This window comes from Panthera pardus, unplaced genomic scaffold (assembly GCF_024362965.1).
Source record: "Panthera pardus isolate Hobbes unplaced genomic scaffold, ASM2436296v1 HiC_scaffold_10, whole genome shotgun sequence".
NCBI lineage: Eukaryota > Metazoa > Chordata > Mammalia > Carnivora > Felidae > Panthera > Panthera pardus.
Genome location: NW_026526655.1, coordinates 63,465,182 through 63,475,523, shown reverse-complemented (window position 1 = coordinate 63,475,523; position 10,342 = coordinate 63,465,182). Strand labels below are relative to the sequence as shown.

At 38.7% G+C, this 10,342-nt stretch overlaps 1 protein-coding gene across 5 annotated transcripts in view; it reads right to left on the bottom strand.

The window, feature by feature from the left end:
• The window catches only part of ABCB11 (ATP binding cassette subfamily B member 11), a 90,272-nt gene that overhangs the window by 24,358 nt on the left and 55,572 nt on the right, over nt 1–10,342 (bottom strand). For all 5 annotated transcript variants that reach the window (XM_053907992.1, XM_053907976.1, XM_053907984.1 and 2 more), the window contains 2 exons: nt 7,883–7,985; nt 81–245 (listed from right to left, as the gene is read on the bottom strand). In XM_053907992.1, the coding sequence (XP_053763967.1) occupies nt 81–245; nt 7,883–7,985 (268 nt within the window). The remainder of the gene's footprint in view (nt 1–80; nt 246–7,882; nt 7,986–10,342) is intronic.

The following is a 10,342-nucleotide window of genomic DNA, read 5'->3' as shown; positions in this document are numbered from 1 at the left end:
GCCTATCAAAAATGACAATACCCGCTGATAGAAAAACAAACAATGTGAGGAGAATAACGTGAACCCAGCTGTTTGCTTACCCCAAGAATCTGGCTGAATAAAAAGGCATAGAGAGGTGTGACTGAACCATTGACAGAGGCGCCCACAGCCCCTACAAGCATGTAGGGCCATTCTGGAGCATTGAATCTCAGAATCCTCCGAACTGGGGCAGGTTCAATTTCTTCTTCCACAGGAATATCCTTGTCCTTGAGGGGAGAAAGGATTACATTAGTCATCCAGAGGTACACACAGACATTTTTGCATTTATTCTTTTATTATACAGCAGACCCTTTGGCATTCACAGATTTAAAAGTCATGGTTTGATTGGTTATGAGTGACCTCAAAGATCTACAAGATGTTAGTGATGCGTTGTTTTGCAAGAAATGGTTTTGAATTGCTTGCCACCATGCCGTGACTTGGAAGGGACGAGCTAGATGGACACACATCTGAGGGTGAGGTTGTGGTTTTCATGTCGCAGTGAGTATGTGTTAACTCTAGGGGAGTAACAGATATGTTGGAACTTTCAAAAAAATAACTCCCCAATTAAAAAAAATTTGTGCTATAGTGGTATTTACATATTTGAGGACTCATAGAAATTTTAAGGTATGTCTTTCATAAATGTCCTTCTAGAAACTACCTGAAGCTCTGAGGCAGGACAGTGTATCTGAAAGAAGACAAAGTCATTATTAAAATTTATTAAATGGTGTCAATAGTTATAATTTACATGCTCTCTGTAAGACTTTTCTTAATTAGTACCCAGAAGTATATGGTAATCCATTCAAGATTTCTAAATTCTACATATTCTTTGTAATGAGTGAAAATTATTTTAATAGTTCTCTATTCTGTTCTCTTTAGTTGTCATTAAAGTGTCAAGCTAACAAATTTTTATCCTCTTGAAGGCAAATATTATATTCAAACCCCATCATTTTTACTATCGTTTTCCTCACTACTGATATTACTCACTGCTTGATCTTTAGGACCATTTATTAAATTTATTACTGATTTCATGTAAGAAAGGATTTTAGGTGGCTTATATAGATTTGCATTATTTTTTTTTTACTTTTTCTATTAAAATATACTAAAATATTATAACAGATGAATTACAAAATTATGAATTAGTGCTCTCTTTCATTAATATGTAATAATCTACCCTTTAGGTAGCTGAATGTCACGAACAGACAACAGCAAGGAACTTCAAATATTTTCCTTTGCCTACGAAGTCAAAGACCACATTACCAATTCAGTTTAAATAAAGCTTTGTGTCATGTTATGTCATTATCGTTGCAAGCCAAATAGGCTGGAGGAAGGCAGCTTGGCTGGTGATGGATTTCTTGTTAACTCCATTTCAAATTCTCTCTTGGCCTGCCCTCAACATGTGCACTTGTCATTACTATACACTCATGTAGCAAATCCTTCTGTCCAATAATTTAATCTCTCACAGCTTACTAACTCTAGGAAACCAATTCCTCCAACCAGAGAGGAAGAGAGGTGCCTGGGAAAGCATGAGTAGAACAAGCATGGAAAGAACAGGGTTCTTGATTGAACCCAATGAAGCCACCTATGGAATACATCACGAAGCAATTTAGCTCTCTGGGGCTCAGTTACCTCATCCTCAAAATGAGATTGTTGGACTAAGTCGTTTTAGGGACATAACTCTCTATGGGTATCTTGTATTTCTGCACATCTTATACAGAATCACTGACTACCTTTATTTAGAGTATTTTTTTTTCAAGGGTGTTTGCATAGCAAATAGCCTTGGAAGACAAAGATGGTGTCTCCATCCCAAGAAGAAAGCAGATGTGCTTACTACCCATTATAAAAGAATCAAGTTCCTCAAGTTCAGGATTCCTCTCTTAAATACCCCCTTCATTTGCTAGTATCATCTGGCTCTCTTTAAATCTGGTGTTTGGGCTGGGAAACCAGTGCAAATGATGCACTCTGGCTACTACTCTTGCTGTGAGTAATAAAGTTCTTTGTCTCTGGCTCAGGGCTCTTGTGTATTCTGCCCGCATCCATGAAACAGTGTCAGACTAACTTGATACCTTGCACTACAGCAAAATTTAGACCCTCTACAGTTTTAGACAGTGGTTGGTGTCCAGATCAGGATGCTTGCCAGACTCATGTGGGTCAATGATTAAAAATATAAATTCCTGGGGCGCCTGGGTGGCGCAGTCGGTTAAGCGTCCGACTTCAGCCAGGTCACGATCTCGCGGTCCGTGAGTTCGAGCCCCGCGGTCCGTGAGTTCGAGCCCCGCGTCGGGCTCTGGGCTGATGGCTCGGAGCCTGGAGCCTGTTTCCAATTCTGTGTCTCCCTCTCTCTCTGCCCCTCCCCCGTTCATGCTCTGTCTCTCTCTGTCCCAAAAATAAATAAAAAATGTTGAAAAAAAATATATAAATTCCTGGGGGGCACCTGGATGGCTCAGTCAGTTAACTGTCTAACTTTGGCTCAGGTCATGATCTCACAGTCATGGGTTCAAGCCCTGCATCGGGCTCTGTGCTGCATCTCGGAGCCTGGAGCCTGGAGCCTGGAGCCTGCTTCAGATGCTGTGTCTCCCTCTCTCTCTCTACCACTCCCCTGCTCAACTCTCTGCCTCTCTCTCTCTCTCAAAAATAAATAAACATTAAAAAAAATTTTTTAATATAGATTCCTGGGGCCTATCACCAGAAATTCTAATTTAGTAAGCCTGAGTGTGAATCTGTGTTTAAAAATAAGGTGTTTGAAAAGATACTAATGTGGATCTCAGGGTACAGCAGAGCTATCCTAGAGGCTGCATGAAGCAATCATACGTTTCACAAGCTTTTAGAATTATCTACACTTAAAAATTTACAAAGAATAAAATTCACTATTAGAGCCAATGGAAAACTACAATTCAAAAGTCACTGATATTTATGACTAGTGGTTCTATCTCTAGAACATATATTGAGAATAAATTTTAGTTGCTTTCTACACTTAGAAAAAAAACTTTATTTTCTTTTGTGTCTTTGTTCTTTTTCTTCTGCTTGTCCCTTTTTACATAATCTTCAGTCTACATATCCTAGTTCAAAGGGTGTCTAACTAAGATTTTCAACTTTATGTGCAATGGAATAATGAGGAAGAGGGGAACATATTCTGTGAGTAAGTGCAGGTCCTTCTGACATCCTTATAACATCCACCAGAAGTATTCCTTCCTGTCATAAATATCTAGGTGTTACATTTTTCTCTGTTTCATTCTCACTGCTATTGTGGGCTCTCCATCCCTTCTGCAGTGACCCCAGCTACTCTCTTACTTCTATGAAAGGGTCCTCAACAACTGTGGCAGTTTCTAGGAGTTATCTTCAAGTGTCCCCACATAGCTGATCTGGGCCATATCAGAAATGCAAACATTTTCCCTCTCTTTCTCATCAGCAATGTCGCCCATGAAATGCCAACAGGCTCTGACACTACCTCCACTGCATTCTCCTCCTTGTAAGGGCTGCACGTGGTTGACTGTCCCCTGAAATCATTTCATGTCCATGGGACACCGTGCATGGTGCTCAACAAGAGACATATTTCCTTGGTATCATACTTAGTCATGGTAGCTCCTGAGGGGCACTACTTTGGGGTCCCAAAATCTCTCATAGATTTTGTGTGAAAATTACTTCTGTCTGCTTCCTGCTATAATCCTTCTCTCTCTAGGACTCAGACATGAATTCAAATAGATAGGGCAAAGAGACCATTATCTGAGACCATCATCCTGAACTCTGACTTCAAATTTCTCTTCCCCTTCTAGAACTATATAAAGTGTTTGGCATAAAACTTGGCATGTAATAAATGTTCAATAAATATTAGATGACAAAAAAAAAAAAAAACCACCACTCCTCAGGTAATTCTAGTAGTAAAGCCCAGTATGCGAGATTCCGGGCAGTATGCAATCTCCAGGACTCTACGAGCCTAGGATTCCATGATTATAGGTTTAGAAAGTGTCAGCTGTGCTCTACCATCAGGCACATTAAACTCCAACATTTTCTGGAACCACTGCCCCACAAAACAGCTCACTCACAGCCTGACATGACAGAAATTTCTCTGGTCTTCAGATTCTTGAAGGTATCCCTCACCCTAAACAACAATACTTAAGACATTTTAAAATAACATGAAGTGATTTTTTCCAGGAGTTATCATTCCAAGATAAACTAACAAGAGGCAAAATTTAATTGATTTGAGTAATTTTCCTTTGTCCCCTTTCACTAGAAGTTTGATTTAAAGGAAACTGTTCCCTGACTGTCCCCCCCGCCCCCCGCCAAATGCACCATCAAGCCTGAATGATTGCAAAAACTAGAAAATCTGTCCCTAAGTAATTGACTTACTTGATATAGCTAAAAGAATAATAGAAGAAAGCAAAATATAAAGCCATTATGTATAGAAGAATTTTTCCTTTGAGTTTTGCAAAGCTAAAGACAAATTTAGTCATCTAAAAAAAGGCTAAAGATAATTTATTCATCTTCCCTGTATATGTAGCAAACCAGTAACTCACGGAGAGGGGTAAAATTATAAAAGTTGATGTGTTCTCTTACTACAGATTCCTGCCTTTATTGTAGCAATGTCAAGTTTATTATATGTAAAGAAGTATCCTGTTAGAAAAAAAAAGAATCCTGCTTGCAACTCCAGGGCAGGGAGAGGGACAGTGGCTCTTGTTCATCTCTGCATCCATAACACAATCCCTGGCACACAATAGCTGTACAATCAGTATTTATTGGATGAAAGAATGAATGGAGCTTTTATGCCCATGGTGCATACATGCAACAAAACATTTATTTAAAAAAATACTGAGCTCGTCTACTGTGCAGATGGTTCAATGGTAGACACTGCACTTTTCTCAGTTTCCTTCCTTCCGTCTCCTTTTATAGGTCAGGTGAAAATAAAACCTCCTACCTACTTAAATCTTATGTTCTGCTTTCTGTGCTTTGTTACAGTGATTTCTGCGTGCCAATCCATAGGGGTCTCCTGCCTCAATAACGACTTCAAGATTTGATGATAAGAAATGAGAACTATGATAAAGGAGCAGAGATTCTCCAAATGAACATATAGTGATAGCCATTTGTAAGGGTCCTATCTCTGTCCTCTTAATCAATGCTGAAACCCTATCTTCTAAGTTAGCTGTGATGAAGTGGTGGGTTTCAAACTTTTGACCTTGACTTGATTTCATACAGATCCTACTTTGTTTGTTTCCCTGAGAGAGATGTCTCAGTATCAGAGACTGGCACCTTTTGCCTGAGGGTGTCCCCTAATCCTCCACTTAATTTTGTCAGCATTATAGCTAAGATCTGACTCTACTGATGGCAACCCAAAGCACAGCTTGGAGAGTGAGAAGAAACGTTACCTAGTTACCAGCAACTGGGAGACCTTGGTCCCTGGTGAGCCCACCTAGTGTTTGAAAGTACAAGCTCTTTATGCAACCATCTCTTCTAAATGTTCAGAGTCGAAACTCTGAGAGACCACAAGGTGGAGATAATTCCTTTATGTAAGTAAACATTTTGCATTGGAACCTGAGATAGCATACTTCCCAAGTAACACATTAAGGTTAGAATTTCTCCATAAAATGAGAAAAAGAAAGGATTTTGCCAGTGTTTGGCAAATTTAGTTAACTTTTAAAATGCTTTAAAATCTACTTGAGATCACAATATCCCACATATTTAAAGTACTTTAAAATATTACTTGAGATTAGAAATTCCATACATTAAATTTTATCAACCCTAATCCCGTTGTTCCTTTTTAAAAAATTAGTTAATTTAAATCTTAAAAATCCTAATGTAATTACCATTGAGCAGTCTTAATATAAGCATAAGATCTAATTTTCTTGGAGCTTTCACAAAATCACAATGGCTTCCCTGTCATTTTTTTCCCCTTCTTTTTTCTCTCTTAACTGGAGACAGAATATAAAGTGGCATATTTTAAATATTACACTGATTTAAATTTAATTGAGTTTAACTATTCCATTCTAATTCACAATGCTGATAAGTAGAATATTATATGGAGCATTTTTATTTCTCTAACTAGTCTTTATATTTGATTTAGGTTTCCTCCTTATGTAAATGGTTCCCTTTTGAGTTTCCTCAGCATCAGGAGAACGCTGTGGGAATCTGATCTCCAGATCTCCAGGGATCTGATCTCTACAGCTATGCCGGGCCACTGCCAGTTTCAACAGCAACAACAAAATCAGATTTTATTTTCCTTCTCTTCCTTCCTTCCTTCCTTCCTTCCTTCCTTCCTTCCTTCCTTCCTTTATTTCCTTCCTTCCTTCCTTCCTTTCTTCCTTCTTCTCTCGCTTTTGTTGTCAAATAGTAACAGAAACTAGAAAAAAACATAAAAAATGCAAAAGTCAAATATGATTGATACTGTTACATTTGAAATTTCAACGTCGTGTTTGGTTCTTTGTCCCCTGGAGCTTCACTAGACTCCTTATATAGGCATCTTGTCATTATTGGTGGCAGCACCATGGACATAGATGAAATAACTATTTCTAGATTTAGAAGAGAAGTTGAGTCCTTAATGGCAAGATGCAGTAAGCAGCCATGCTTGCTCTCTGTGTGATTCATCCTGCTGCTCCTAAGTATTTTTCTATGAAATTTACTTAAACCAACTCTACTGGATATTTATTCATTCCTAATATATTAAAACCAGGAGAGAACTTTAATAACCCTTCTGTCATAGTCATAAGATCATAAGGAAGACTGTACTTTATTCCACATTTGTCACTGCGAATAAAGGTTTATAATTACTTCCAAAACGGATTCTCATTAAAAATTTTTTAAAGACAGTTTGAAATTACATCATGCATAATGGATGTGCTTGTAATTAAAATACTCTATGACTTATTTGCTTTGATAAATCTTGTGGTTTGGGCTTATTTCATTGTAGAAATTCAATTATCATCCTAGTTTTTAAATCTCCTGATATCCTAATAGGTGCAGGGTACTGGCCTAAGTGCTCAAGTTGATGCAAACACAAATAATATACACTCACTATCTTTAAGAAGCTTGTAATTTAGTAAAGGAATAAGACAATATGACCCCAATTAAGGCTCAATAAGAAAACTGCCATGAAAAGTGTCAAATGAAGAGGAGTTTGGGCTTGAATGTAAGACTCTCAGGTTGAAGAATTAAGTTCAGAGATTAAGAAAGGCTTTGAGGGTGGGGATAGATGGGCACCTTATGTGAAAGTAAGATGCCCACAATAGATTTGAGGATCTGTGTCCCTAGGAAGAAATATAGCTACATCTGTTGATTCCTCGCCTATCTCTTTCGTTTTTGTGTTATTTTGAATTTTATTGAAACTAATAGTGCTGATCTTAGATATAGATATATCCTTAAGAAATTATGGTAAAGCTATATGAAGTAAACAACTGTCCATAAAACCTAATCATCTTCTGTTAATTAAAAAATCGTGCTAACTTTATCAAATACCTTTGTCGAATAAACACTTTTGCCAGGGTTATTATAATTTAAGAAGGAGATTGAAAAATTTGAGAAAACTTGTTTTCAAGTATTCTTACAGCCTTTAAAATAATATACATATAGCCAAATAATCTAAGTACATATAATTTGCCTGTGTCTATTACAATGATTCGTCTCAAATTATTGACTAACAATTTTAGTCCATTTTCAGTTATCAGATGTTCTTAAAGGTCATTAATTAATCTGTATTTCTTTTAACATATTGTATACAATTTAGAGTTTTCATCAGGTCCTCATGGATTCTCCCATTTAATCTGATTTAGCAAACATTACTAGATATTTGCCTTGAAAACTCATGTTGTCAGATTTAAAGGCCATGCAATAGTCCCCAGCAAAGACGGTCTCCAATCCCCAAGAGCAACTGGTGCCTGACCTTTCTGTCTTCTTCATAAGTAGACTTATGATCTACAACAGCTAATGGAGGCTCAGGTACCAGGTAAGAAAGCTGAGACTTGGAGCGTTGCCGGATTGAAGCTCTGTAAATAAACAGAAAGATGAAAGAGTCTGTAGATTATGGGCAAGTTGGAACAGGACTTAGCTGGTGTTCAGGCTTACATCATATGTGTCAAATAAACAGAAATGCTTGGTAGGTCACATAGTAACCAGGTAAGACAGCTTCCTGGGCAGGTTTGGCAGAACCATTCTTGCAGCATAGTTAATTAGATTGGATGCTCTGGGCCCCAAGCTAGACTCTGATTCAGAGTGTGCTCAAGGAGGGAAGGAGAGAAGGAGAGGAAAGCTGTCCTACCAGTCTTCCAAAACAAGGTCCAAGGCTCAAATCCATTCCAAATCCACATGGTCTGCTAATTGCTACCAGGGCAAAGGCCCAGCATCTTTACCTCCCTATTGGTTACAGGTTGTAATTTGGATGTCTCTTTCTCTAGGCACACTTGGTTTTACTTTAGTGTAAGGCCACCTGGATACAAATGAGCTCAGAGGAGGAAAATAGGGCCCCTAGTGAGATTTTCTTTAGGCTACGTACTGTCCCTAGAAATGCATTTAAGTAACAAGTAGCTTACTGAAATAAAATTTAGTTGATGTGTTCATTCACTCATTTATTCATTTAACAGAAGCTTATTGGGCATCTATAGCATGCAAACCAATGCCAGATGCTGTGAGGATTACAAAGACTGGTCAATGACAGAATTTTCCCTCAAGGAGTTTAAAATCTTACAGAAGAGCAAAATATGTACCCAAACCTGGCGTAGGAAGAATGTGTTAAGTTCTGTAAGGCAGGGTTGACGAAAAAGTATGGAAATTTAAAGGAACAAAACATATACGGCAGGTATTACCATGAAAGTCTTCATGGAAGAGGTGACTAAGATGGGACTTGGGTATTTGTAGGCTAGAGGAAGAGCATTTCTGGTGGAGAGAACAGTATAAACAGAAAAGCATGGAGACAGGAGAGAACAGGGTTCCTCATTACATATACTTAGTATAGAACAGATATAGGAAGAGATTGGTTCAGGTGGTTTTGTTTTTTCCTTGAGATTTTCTGAGGAGACTCCTATTCTCCTCTAGGTTAAAGGTGAAAAAATATGCAGCACCAGGAGGAGTGGCTGGCGATTATATCAATACCTTCAAAGAAAGAAGCTTACTGAAAAAGGAAGCAAATAGAAGGGGAAAAAAGGTAGAGCTGAGACAGGAAGAGAGAAACTAGATGTATCTTGGACACATCACATATGTGAAGCCTGAAGCCAAAGCTTTCTTGGAACTACTTGTTATGTAAACTGATTCTCTCCCTTTAAAAGTTAAAGCAGGCTGAGTTAGGTTTTCAGTCATTTGCAAATACAGTTTGAAGTGATGAAGGCGTTGGTGAAGACTTGAGAGGAGGGTGTTACATTGTCAAAGCACCTATCTGAAGTAAGAAGTATAAAGAGAGAGGTGCTAGAGCCAATGAGACCAGTATCAACTGTTTCAGCATAATCTAGATGGAACCATTTACAATGAAACCATCTTCATCATTTGTATCCAGGTGAAGTTAGGCGAAGACAGATATGAAGGTGGTGCTTGTCTATTATCCATGCTCATCTGGCCTTCTTGAGAAGGTACTAGCACATCACCTTTTTGTTCCCAGGTCCAATTAGTGGCACTTAGTCACCCAGGTGCAACAAGGTGCATGTATCTCAAGTCCTCCCTCTTCCTTGCTCTTGCACATCCACACTCTTGTCAAGTCTCATTATGACCAGGCATGAAACCACTCCTCACCCTGCTTCCCTGTTATCAAGCTGCCCTCTGGGACACCCCAGCTCCCTCCCACCCGGCCTGAGACTCTCCAGCAATAGAGTTACTTCTTTGGGTTATGTAACTAAGGTCAAGAAGTCTTCTCCAGAAGGCATGAGGACTAGGCATGTGTCAAGTGGAGAGAGCAGAGTGCATAGTAGGGCTGAGATGTAAGGTCATGGGCCTGCAGAGAAGTTCAGAGCATTGGAAGCCAATGTAGGAGTATGTGGAAAAGGAAATATGGTTGACTTCCTCCTAGTTCTGAGCATGGCAAAACATATATCCTTGTCCCTTCTGAGTTTTACTACCTTAATCTTATATTTCTTAAGTCTCTCTCTCTCCCTATTTCCCAGAATTTTCCACCTGCCTCGCATAGGCTGTCCCATTGAAACCATGGGCCTACTTGCCAACCCCCTCTGGTCCACCATAGACATCAGAGTTAGGATTCTATCCCGTGCCTTTAAAAAAAAAAAAAAACAAAAACAGCAACATCTGTCACTCCCTTTCTCAGAAGCTGGGTACCACTTCTCACCACAAGTAAAAACAGCTAATTCAGAGAATGAATATCCCCACGATTTTTCTGTCTCTTTCAACATTATTATTCAGGAGA